The sequence below is a fragment of the Corvus hawaiiensis genome, chromosome Z (genome assembly GCF_020740725.1).
Source record: "Corvus hawaiiensis isolate bCorHaw1 chromosome Z, bCorHaw1.pri.cur, whole genome shotgun sequence".
In the NCBI taxonomy this organism is placed as follows: Eukaryota; Metazoa; Chordata; class Aves; order Passeriformes; family Corvidae; genus Corvus; species Corvus hawaiiensis.
Window position 1 is genome coordinate 78297981 of NC_063255.1, and position 12452 is coordinate 78310432.

At 39.0% G+C, this 12452-nt stretch overlaps 1 protein-coding gene across 11 annotated transcripts in view; it reads right to left on the reverse strand.

The window, feature by feature from the left end:
* Nucleotides 1–12452, reverse strand: part of XRCC4 (X-ray repair cross complementing 4) — a 148797-nt gene that overhangs the window by 128555 nt on the left and 7790 nt on the right. For 6 of the 11 annotated variants that reach the window (XM_048292145.1, XM_048292142.1, XM_048292139.1 and 3 more), the window contains 2 exons: nt 5569–5718; nt 2845–3032 (listed from right to left, as the gene is read on the reverse strand). In XM_048292145.1, coding sequence (XP_048148102.1) covers nt 2845–3032; nt 5569–5707 — 327 coding nt within the window. In that variant the 5' untranslated portion in view covers nt 5708–5718. Of the gene's footprint in view, nt 1–2844; nt 3033–5568; nt 5719–7202; nt 7287–12452 lie in introns of all 11 variants that reach the window. The other 5 variants (XM_048292138.1, XM_048292134.1, XM_048292136.1 and 2 more) reach the window with 1 other exon arrangement.

Below are 12452 nucleotides of genomic sequence, written 5' to 3' on the forward strand. Positions count from 1 at the left end.
TAAAACCCTTATGGACATCCCTTAAGTTAGATTATTTTTCTTATTCTGATGCTTCTAAACATTACAGGCAACCAGGTCACTACAAAACAAACACGTTACACTGTGCTTCCTCTAAATCACACAGGAATTCTTTGTGACTTGGGGAAGTTTTCCATCCATTCAAAAACCAAACCATCAGCACTCATTCATTACATAAACCTTACACACACACACACCATTATTACGTATTAATGATTATAAACACTTTTAAAATTATTTGGAGATTGAGGTTTGGTATCATGCCATCAAAGCAGTGCAGGAGTAGGTGTAAGCACATCAGTTCATGGAAGGAAGCTATCTGTTCATTAACTAAACAACAGGTGAATCAAGCACCTTAAGTCAGCAAATGTACTACACTGCCAATGATAATTACAGATAATTATTATGCAATTTTCATTCCAGCCCCCTTTAAAGCAAGGGGCATGCTGGGGCTGCCACCACTTCCTCCAGAAAACACCTGGGCAGTAAAATAAATTTCCATATCAGAAAATATTTCTCAATAATATTCCTATATTTTCCTTTGCTTAACATCACCTCACCACTTTTATTTGCACTCCTACGGACCACCCAACACAGTTTTGGCACATAATTAGGCTTTATGGCAGCAGAGCTTTAAGCAAGATGCTGCAAAGAAGGTAAAACTTATTTCAAGTAGCACAGTTTGGTACAGCCATGGAAACAGTAAATCAGTATCTAGGTCAGAGATTTGCCAGTCACGAGTCCCACAGGGGGTGGAGAATTAAGACAGAGCTCAGCTCTGGGAATTAACTGGGCATAGGTGACTGCTGGTGATCAGCATCATGTCCTAGGCAGGTCCCATTAAAAACAATTAAAATAACCAAATTTGTGTATATAAGCATGCATATAATTCTAAAAAATAAGGCAAGGCATATTGATTTTCTAAGACTATGAAATTTACTCTCGGGGACCCATGTACCAATTTCATTAAAAGATTCTGCAGTAAAAGTTACCTACATGAATTGTAAACATTTTATAGCTCAGAGTGTAACAATGCATTGCAGAAGTTTTTGTGGTTCTTTTACTAAAAACTGTTAATTATTAAACACTGAACAGAACATTCAGTATGCAAACACAGCCAACTACATCTTCATGCATGCTGTCCTCTAATTTTTTCTTTTCTTTTATATCAAGTGACAAAAACATTAGTTTAAGAACAGTAATCGCCTATTTATTCACAGTAATTTGACAGAATTTGCTCACCCTGGCCCTGCAACACTCTTCCCAAGACTGGGAAGTGTTTAATTTCTTTATCTAAACAGTTTCTGAAATATGAAAGGAGAAAGAGAAAATATTCATAACTACTAAATAAAAGATGTAAAGGCAAACACCCAGTAAGAAAAGCAAGGGCTGATAAGAGATAAACACTGAATTGAAGTCATGTTTAAGCTGCAGAATAGTTTCTCTAGGCTTCCTCTGTGCTAAATTTACATTTAGCCCTCTGGATGTACAGAGCCCAGGAAAATTTCCTAATGTGATGCTGAAAGAGATAGATCACGAATACTTCCACAGAGAGTTTGCAAAACGTGTGGAACATATTGTATTACACACCTGAAAACCATTTCTATTATTTAATGCTACATAATTGCTTTGGCAATTTTATTCATAGGCATTAGTTTATAGTACAGAAGGGGGGGAAAAAAAAAAAGGTGTATTTTCACCCAAGAAATCCCATCTTATCTAAAACCATTCTTTCGACACCCAAAGTTTAAAGCTTACATAAGAATTGAGGTTCTTTTTTTTTCCAGTTTCTTTGGCCAGATTATTATTATTTTCCTAAATCCACACATAGTTGTTTCCATACAATTTAAATTTCTCATAAGCCTTAATCGATGGAAACACATATTAGGTGAGCCCACATACATAAGGATATTTTCACTTAATAAAAATACAGCATGAATTTAATCTGTCTTGTATTTAGAGTATGTGCAACACAGAGCAGGAACAAAAAAAGCATTCTTTCCTTTACTGCTCAATTTCTGAGTACAATCTGGTCCTAACCTTGTAATATGGCACTTGCAACCTCTTTGTGAGCAACCAAACAGCTCACAAAAGTGTCAAAAAGGGGTTTATAGTCAATATGGTCATGGGTAAATTCACAGAAATACTGATAATGCAGACTGGCAGACATACATGACCTAACTTTTGGCTCCTCAAGAGCCAAACTGGGCTGAAAAGTCCTATATTGCACAAGGAAAAAGGCATGTAAAAAATTAAGAAAAAAATTAAAGTACAAACTAGGAATTTGCTTTAAGTTAGCTTCTTCCTCAGAGAAGTTTGAACACACCAAAGCACAACCTGAAATAACCAGAAGTGTCTGTAGATACAGATTACTGGTTTCTTTCTCGTTTTAAGAGGGTGCTTTTTCCTTGGCAGCCAAGCAAGCAGCATGGAACCACTTTCTCCTTTGCAATTTAATGCAACAATTTTAGCCTTAGCTTACAAAATATCGGAAGTAACAGAAAAACTGATTTTAAAACTATGTTTTAGCATTTGAAGATAATCTTGCCTGATTTTTATTTTTTTCTAATTTAGGTGAGTAGTACAGAGACAGGATGAAGAAACAAGGAAAACAGAATTGCACAGGAGGCTACAATTTCAAAAGGGCAGCATCTACCCCAAACCACCAACTGTCTTCCCAGCTTTGGCCCGTGGAAGAGCTCACAACACTCACTCAATCTGGAATGAGTATCACAAGTCTGTCTGGTTTTAAAGACCTTAATAAAACACAAGAATGTGTTCCATTCTCATTGTTTAACAGTCAAATTTAAACACTTATCTACTTACAGAGCCATCCTTCAGGTTCCTTTCATAAGAAAAGTGACAGGCCTTATTCTGCTCATCTCTTGAAATCACAAAGTTGTATTTGCCAGCTGACTCTTCTCCAGCTATCAGTGCCTTCCTCAGCTCTTCCACATATTTTTCTCTGTCCATTTCTATGTCAGCAGCCTCCCTAGAAATGTCTGCTTCAGACACTATCAGAAAGAGACATGTGAGAAATAAATAATCCAATGTGTGTGAACAAGTATCTATATTATACATTATATATAAAACATATATTTATATAGATTTGTATCTATACATATATATAAAATATGTATTTTTATATCTATACATAAAATATATGCACTGACCTTTAAGGTCCCTTCCATCCCACGGCATTCTATAATTCCGTGATTCCATGAAATATCAGGAGATTATTCTTCCCTTGACATACATCAGTGTGCCATTTCCACCAGTGGAAATGTAGCAGGAATACTGTGTTTTTCAGAAATATTAAGTTCTGTCCCTTTTTTTCCCGTCTGAAAATGGGTTATTGCTTTATTGCTACTCATCCACAATTCTAGTTGCCTGAAGTGCCCCAAAACAGTACAGAGAGAAATGTGGAATCCCTTGCAGCAGGAGGCAAAGAGAGGCAGAAAAAGGTAGGTTTGAAAGAGTAATAAAAGGAGTGTTTGTCTAGAACAGTGATTTCAATACTGAGAACATAAAACTTTTAATGGCAATTAAGAAAGTCATAAAAAGAAAGACACTAAAATACTGCAACAGAGCACTGTGGGGGATTTTTTCCTGTATATGCTGCATGTTTCTTTATGTTATATAACCAGCAGAACTGATCAATCATTATGGAAATATGAAATGCATAAATCCTCATAGATGTAGCTCTCTAACCCAATACAAAGGTAATACTGTAGATTACATTGCATGTTTGTGTGCTTCTCCTCCCCTGCAACATTCACTGTTTTCCCTCTCTCCTTAAACAGGACTCCTAACACATTTCATCATCACCTTAAACATACAAAACCCATAAAAGACAACTCCATCAGCAGCTCTCACTCTCTTCCTGGTAGGTCTTGCCAAACAAAATAATCCACAGCATGAGAAACCCAAAAGGGATTTCCCACAGCAAGAATATTCTGACCGTTGCTTTCCCTCCCTCCAGGTTTTGAATTTAAAATCCAAGCAGTCTCAAACATGACGCAGTAACTTCAGAAAGTGACCAAAACCAATGTTCTGTTGTCTGAAAGCACAGAGCAGTGCAGTAGGAAGGCCTCATGCACAAGAACGCCAACCCCCAATGAAATTATTCAAGGGACTAGGAATTCAGCAGGAATTCCTCAGAAAGGGATCAGATTCTTCCAGAACAGAAAAAACTCTCCTTTGGATGAGCACCCAGTGCTCATGCTGAACTGGTGTGGGTTTCTTTCTTTCCTTTTTAAAAGAGGGAGGTCATCCTGCTTTCACTCCCCTCTGCTTTGGGAAATCATTATCAGCCTTTCTGCCAGATGCAGGAAATCAACAAAATGAGAACTGTGTCTACCTATTTTTTCTATACACTCCCAGCTATAGTGGCACAGCCTTCGCTTGGAAAAATAAGAGTCCTCTTTTTGTGAATTCTAAACTGAGGATTTTGAAGTCGCCTAAGAACAAGAAGATCCTTCACACAGAAAAAACAGTATTTATCATTGTTAACACCCTTCTTGTTATTTTCAAAATAACTTGACTATTGTCAAGCCAAGAAAGAAAAACCTTTCACTACAGGGAATCAGGATTGGAATACATGTATTTCCTTTGTGCAAGGACCCCTGATCCATGGAGTGTTTGAAATGCTAAAAGGAATATGGAAGAGCAGATTTAATTTAAATGTTGACATACATTTATCTAATCTCAGACCTATATGAAAGCTTGGCTTATATAGGAAATGGGGAGAAACAACATCTTTTGGGCAGGGAGAAGGAAGGAAGAAGGAACTATGTGGGTTCTTGTAATTCAGATAAAGAGTCCAGAAAATGGCCTTGCCTGCTATTTGCTGTAAAATGTATCATTCTCTCCTCCCTCTAAAATATTTTTGCTACTGAGAGAAGGGCTTTTGATCAAGTATTTGACACATTTCTCAAGGAACACACAAATCTAACCTTTTTTTGCTGGGCATGAGTGAGAGGAGCATGCACATATGCAAAGACCCATCATTTTACTGAGGTTTTAGAGTGGGGAAAAAAATCCCACAGGCCAAGTTTTCCCTACTGATAATTTATTGTCCCTTCTCCTTCCCACAAATTCACTTCAGCACCAAATACAGCTACCTTTGGCTACTAAAATTTTAAGAAAACATTTTAGAAACATCTGCACTTAAATGCTTCATGGACTCCAATGTGCAAATGCAACTCACATACACATTTGTTCCAGAATCTGGAGAAGACACAGAAGTGTTACTTCAGCATCACTCCAAGAAATTATATATTCTTGAGACAGAACAAAACATTGCATATCCATGTGCTCAATGAATTAGTTTTAGCTTTGATACACAAGCTCTCCAGATCTCAAAGCTCTCTCTTCTTCTCTTTCTCACATCCCAGAAGATCATGAACCCCACCTCCTCCATCACTGGGGACAAAATGCCCATGAAATGGTTTTCATACAAGTTGTGGGTCACAGTCCAGAAAGTGTTTCAAAAGCAGCAATAAAGAGCAGGAATAATTTAAATCAATGTATTTTTCTTTCCATTATTACCTGTCCCAGTCCATGCACACTGACAATCACTAAGAAGTAAATCAAAGCCAGTGCCTAAATCCTTTTCCCATGACACCTGTAGAAAATAGGTTGCTTCTGGATCAGAAACTGGATGAATTCTGTTCAAAGTCTTCTCCATCTTCCCAACACCTGTTTAAAAAGCAAGAAAATCTTGTTAAAACCACTGGGGTGCTTAACAGCTTTACATAACTAGCTTGGGGGTTGTGGGGGGGGGAATATACAAACACAAGCGTGCTTGTAATTTTATTCTAACTTTCCTCCCCAAATTCAGTTTGTCAGAGAACTGGTGGTACTTTCAAACAGGAAACTGGATTATAGTAAGTAAGGTTTAAAAGAACAGTGCCAACAACTAAATGTATTTGAATAGTCTCAAATTAAGAAGCTGTCAGGAAGCTGGGGGACAGGAAATTACTACACACAAGCTCTTCCCCATGGCTCTGTTTTTAACTCACCGCCTGCTATCACCCAAAGTACAGAACATTTAACATAATTCAAAATAACCAATATTCATCTGGAAGACTGCCACGCAAAAGCTGCTACTAAGCTTCACAGCAAAGCAGAGGGTGTAGCAAATGCCAGCAACCCAAAGGAAATATTTTAAGCACTGGATGGTGCAGACAACAAAATCTGTGATGTTACAGTGAATTCCTTTGCTCTGTGGCAAAGCAACTTGGCAACCTGCTTGACCTAAGACCTCCTCAAGAATCCCATGCATTTATACACAGCCTAAGTGAAGTGACTGAGAAAAGGCTACATGTTCGCTCACAGACTAAAAATAGCACGTAAAAGGAGGAAAAACCCAGATGAGGCATTTCAACTACATGCACTGAGCGCAGTGATGCTTGGGCAAGGATTAAATGCTCTATCAAGGTTTCCATCTAAAGTGAAGTAGTAAATAAAAGAAGGATCAGTTTAGGCCCTGAGGGGACTCTGTTCTCCAAGCAAGAGTAGAAGGAAGCTCTTTCCTTGCTCCTGGACATTGAGAAACAAATCTAGACACAGATTTAACTAACCCTGGCTTCCCCAAAAATTGGCATTCCCAGGATAGGAGGAGCAGCTTTAACTGCAGTTGACTGAACTGCGCATGACCCTTGCTCAACTCTGCACCCAACAACATCTCAAAATGCCTCTCCCTTGCCCAGAAAAGTGCACAGTATTCAAAAGCAGCAAAATATATGAATTTAGGAGTTGGTTTTCAAGCATAAAGCCTTAGTATTTACATCCCTAAACCACCACTGCGTTTACTATCACAGATGTCATACTTCACCTTTCTATTCCCTGAAAATGCAACAGAAAGCAGAAAGTTACCCAAAAATAAACTGAAAAACTAATCTGAGTCAAAAAAAAAAAAGGGGGAAAAAAATTCTATTTCCATCACTACCCAGCTGGCCACTTCAGGAAATTTACAGCGTGTCTGTGCACCTGTAAGCAAGAACAAAAAAATTAAATATTTGAGGGTGGACAGCTGGAACAATGCCTTTGCAATTAGTGACTCCAGAAATAAAGGCATTTTAAAAATTTGTAGGGCACTAACTGCCTGGACATGGGTCAGTAAAGAGCACAGGGCAGGAAACACAAGTGATGCATGCTCAAGCACACAGACATGCACTCTCCTTTGCCTGCCAGATTCCCTTTTCCTTCTTGTTGATCATGGAAAAATACAGTCTCTCGTGAAATAGTTTCATAGAATTCTGCCTCTGAAAGACAATGTTTTTAAAAATATTTCAATTAAAGACTGTAAAACAGTAGCAGACAACCCTGGCAGACAGCACACAGCGTACTGATGCATGTATGTGTAGTTCAACAGGAAGGTTTTGCTTGTTACATGTGATTTTTATCACAAAGTACAGCAAAATTGAGTGAAAAGCACCTGCACTAGAGGCTTTCTTATCAACTCAGACTGTTTATAACAAAAAACAAAGCAAGAGAATTACATTTTCTATTTATATAACGATGAAGGGAATTAAGTGTCAGTCAGAAAAAGTGAGGCCAAGAGGAAAGAAGCCTGTTTATTTATTTAAAGATGCACTAACAAGGTCTCTGAGGCCTGAGACTAAATTCATTCGATACAGTGATACTGGTTTCCCATGCACACATCAGTACTCCAGCTAAAAATGAAGGTTCTGTTTACACAACACTCTTTGTACACCTGTGGTAAAACACAGCCTCTGCAGAATGAGGAGGCACAACCCAGAATAACGTCCTGAACTTTGAAACAAATGCAAAACACAGTTGTCTTGCTTTTCCACGTTTTAGTGCGCATCTCTGAAAAAAAGCATTTTCCAAGGGAGCATAAAATGAAGATACTTTTTCTCCCAGCTTTCATCTCCTCCACTGTGCTCACTGACCTTTTGAAAGGAGTATATTACTTATTAGTCCACGTTCAGAAGCTGCCTCACTACGCAGAGCTCAGCCAGACTCCGTCTCCAGGCACTCAACTGTTCCAACCCATAAGCAAAAGCTCAAGGACTCCTGGCTGCATACAGTGCCTATTATATACCTCTCTTCAAGAGGAGGAAAAAACCTCCTTCGTGAAAATTAGTCTGACCTACACAGCACATAAAAACATCACTGCAAACAGTAATATTGTACCTTACTGGTTTTTTTTGTAAACAAAACAATTACAATGGCAAGAACAAAAAAAAAAAAAAAGAAAATCCAAATCCCTTTTCCCCTTATGTCCTGAGAACACAACTCTGTCACAGAGTTTTGGGTAGTGTTCAGTAAATGTATAAACCACCCACAGTTCAAGCATGAATACAGCAAAAAATAGCAAAGGTGTTCCCTTACTTATTTAGTAACAAGCAGTTACCACTAAAGAAATGAAGAATACAGACAATAAGTCAGGGCACATTCCTTATTAATTCACTACAAAGTGACTGCATGCATTTTATTCACTCTAAAGGCAAATCTTAATAACAGATGTATTTTCAAAACAAGATGTATTGCTCTCTACTTCAAGAAGTGAAATAAAACACTCTCCTCACAGGTTACCTGCCCCAATGCACCCACCTGCTCACTAAATTCATCACCCCATCAGCTTCCAATGTGTCAAGCCTATGTGACCCTTCACAGATCAAACACTTCTACCAGCTCAAAATTTCATTATGAAAGAAAGACACAGATACAAAGGAGAGGTGAAACCTTAAGAGTTATTTTTGCTTTCACATCTTTGGGAGTAAAAGTAGGAACTGTGTTAATGCTCAGAAAGGTTAAAACAGCCCCCTGAATTTTCGGAGTGCCACTACTTAACAGTCCAGCTGTTGCTTAAGCTTTTTAAAGTAAAATAAAATCATTTAGTAAAAGCAGACTATATTTTTATTGCCTAAATTACTGGGATCAGACTCACTATGGCAACCTAAAAAGCCCCTCCGAGTCCATCAGAGCAGAGCAGCACCCTCAAGTGCCCTTCAACATCCAGCCCCTGTGGACTCTTCCCATTCACCACCTCCATAAAATGAGAGCAGCCGGCTCTTTCTCCCTTCCCCCAGTTAGGACAAAGCAAAGCTGCAGAGCAGCTTTGGGGCTGGGGCCACAGAAAGGCAGTGTTTCATCCTTGGGGGGCACAGGGGGTCACACACACCAGCACCTCTCCACACCAGGGCGCGGGGGCCAGCCCGCAGGTGGGGACAGCGCAGTCCCACCCTGAATGTGTAACTCAGAGGCTTTATTGAGGCCTTTGAACAGTCGAAGGCTGAGCTGTTTATCTTTAGCACTTTGTCCCCGTGGTCTTTGGCTCCTGGGCTCACCATTAGGCAATGTTTCCCTCTGAGGAGGAATCAGCTGTTGGCTGGTGCCTCTGCCCTCGGAACAAACAGCGCACACAGGCCCTTCTGAATGAACAAGACACTCTTAAAATGGCTCCACAAAGAATTTTATATGTTGTTTTGGATAGCACCAGGCATAGACCAAAAGCCAAATCTTTCAGGCTGCTCCAACACAGCATCATTGATAATGTTCTGAACTTCAGCACTTCATTTTTTTTTTTCCTCCATGCAGACTAATGGCCTTTTTTTTTTTTTCTCTCCCAAATTGGTTGGGCTGCAGGTGTTCCAAACCTCGGCAGCTATGCATGGAAGGCTACTTAGAGACCAGAAAGAGCTCCTATGTCTTTGAAATAGAGCAATTAACTTAAGTGCTTTCTTGTTGAGGAAAAATGGGAGCTATCCACAGGGAGTTCAGAATAGAAGACCACACACTGCTGTTAAAGTCTGCAGTTTGGTTCCTTCTGACACTGGCCAAACTACACGTCCTAACCTAATAATCAGAAGAAAGTTAATAGCTAACTCATAATCAGAGAACAGATACTACTCAGGAGATGCTACATGTACTCATAAGTGGATAATTGGAGATTTAAACCAGTCAAGAAAAGCTCAAGATTGCTTTTAAAGATTAAAACTAGCTATTACCACATTTTCTAACAGAAGAAAATAAGATAATGCCTGTATTTATGCATATTTCCAGTGATGTATTTCATACAAATTGATATTCTCTCGTGTTAATTTAAAATTCCATTAAGTCCAATACTTCAGGAGTAAGAACATTAAAATATCTGACAAGAACCTCAACTCTCACTCCATTAATCTTACAACTACTACTGATCCAATAGGGACTTCCTCTTTTCTCATTTCTTTTCGGAAGAACATGACCAGGCCAACGAACGTGAAGACAAACAACAGAGAATCTTTCCTGTTCCATCTCACAATAATCCTCCCACTCCTCTGGCCACAATATTTGTTTGACATTGAAGAATGATTCAATAATAACCTTCATCTGCAACTTACAGATAAATCTGAAAGCCAAAGAAGAGAAAAAAATTAGAAAAGAGCTTTGTTCCCGAATGCAATTTAGGGGGCTAAAACATTTTTGTATTACATGCATCCTAAATTATATTTAGCTGCTCTTTCAACTTTGCTCTGTATTAAAAGCACAAGGGTTACAATTTTGCCAATAATGCAACTTTGTCTTGAAGATAAAAGGAACGAACCAGAAACTGCCACTCGGACATAAAGAGGAGACTGAATGATTTTCTAACATTGCACAGAGGGGTAAGTGGGCCACTTTAAAAATTCAGTGCTCCATGGCAACATTTGATCAGGAGATCGTGGGCCCAACTGCAGAGCCAAGGCTCACATGGCTCCCATTTGCACTGCTGCCTTCCCACTGCTTCGTGGCAGCCACAGAACGATTGGAAACATGCACATACTTTTTGTGCAATCGTGTCCCCCCCCCCAACCCCCCCAAAAAAAGAAACCCCAAACCGAAAAACCAAAAACAAAGCTGGTCAGGCTCCATGGGACAATAGGATACGGAAGATTTGCCACAAAAGATCTGGAATCCACGATAAGGAACAACCCTTGTCAGGCTTATTTACTACAGTCACCAGCTGAAAAATGAGGAGAAACAGAAGGAAGCAGACAGTCAACAACCTTTATAGTAGGAATCTTACTAACAAGCCTTGATCTTAATTGTAGCCTGGAGGCAAAGCCCACCCTGGTGTCTTTCATCCCCTTGAAGTCTCAGAGCTAACCCACTACCCACTGCAGGCATCCAGCCTTGCCAAGCTCACTTAAAACCATCTACATTAAGCTATAATAAGGTTAAAAAAAAAGGCCTTCGGTGTATTAAAATAAACACCAAAGTGGGCAATTATGCTAGCATATACTAGCAAATAAGGGAGTATGCAGACAGATTTATAAAAGGGGCAAACACTTTTTTTCTCAGCCTTTTTTTAACAATTCTTCCCAAAACTAACAGTCACGCTGTCAAATCCTCACTTCCCAAAATGCACAGATAAGCCAGGATACACTAACTGAACATTATAAACCGGCAAAAAAAGTAAAAATAAATTTAAGTCATGCAACTGACATGTCTCCTGATGAAAAAGTGATTTTTAGTAGCAAAGTTACTAAAAAGCATGTATGGAAGGGAGCAAAGATCAAAGGCAACAACCAGCCCAGCCTCCAGAGGATAGATCTGGGATGAAAAGTCAGCAGGCGTGTCTCAGAGACCCAGACTCCCTTTCTCTGCTGCTTCTGGAAGATGCAAGTCCCCAACAAATACTTTACAACTCTAACTTGGCAGCAGGACACCCTGGCTTTCCAAGGTCCTACCAAAGCGAGCGGTGGCACAGTGCCTTCCCTTGAAAACCACAGGATATTTATTCAGAAAAATAACTCACTTCCTCCTGAAATGTTTTTTTTTTTTAAAAATAACACACATTCTAAATATATATCATTTTCCACATATTTTCTCTGAAAAGACATCACTAAAATTGCTGTATGCTTTGCAGATAAAAAGCAGAAAAAGGAAGTTGTGCCAGACGCAACCTTTGAGCCCAACATATACAGGCAGTAAGAACAAAGATTTGGGAATTCCGAGTCTCTTACTCATATTTTTAAAAGCATCTCTGCAGTTTTCAGTACCTTAGTATCATCCATTTGACGATGGCAAAGTTGAGGAAATTTTTGGGGGGAGGAAAAAAAAAAAAACACACAAAAACCCAGCATGTTTTAATCACCCTTCGTCCATCCAAAAATACCCTGATACATATGTCTTTTTGATGTATATTTGGATAACATCGTAGTCTGGCTGAGGTATCATCTGTTTTCCAAAACACTGCCTTCTTTAGGATTAAATATTATCAGGATATTCAATACAAATCTGTTGCACAGATTTCCTTTGTTTTCTAGTTTTTAGTCCCCACACAGACCTATTACAATCCCACTCAGTTTGATATGTTTCTCTAGACGTCTGACTTCACATCATTGAGCAGTGGATCCCACTAAAGTCTGCCTTTTTTTTTTTTTCCTTTCCTTTTTCTCTGTTTTTTTCTTTTTAAATTTCAAAGTCGAATACATTCA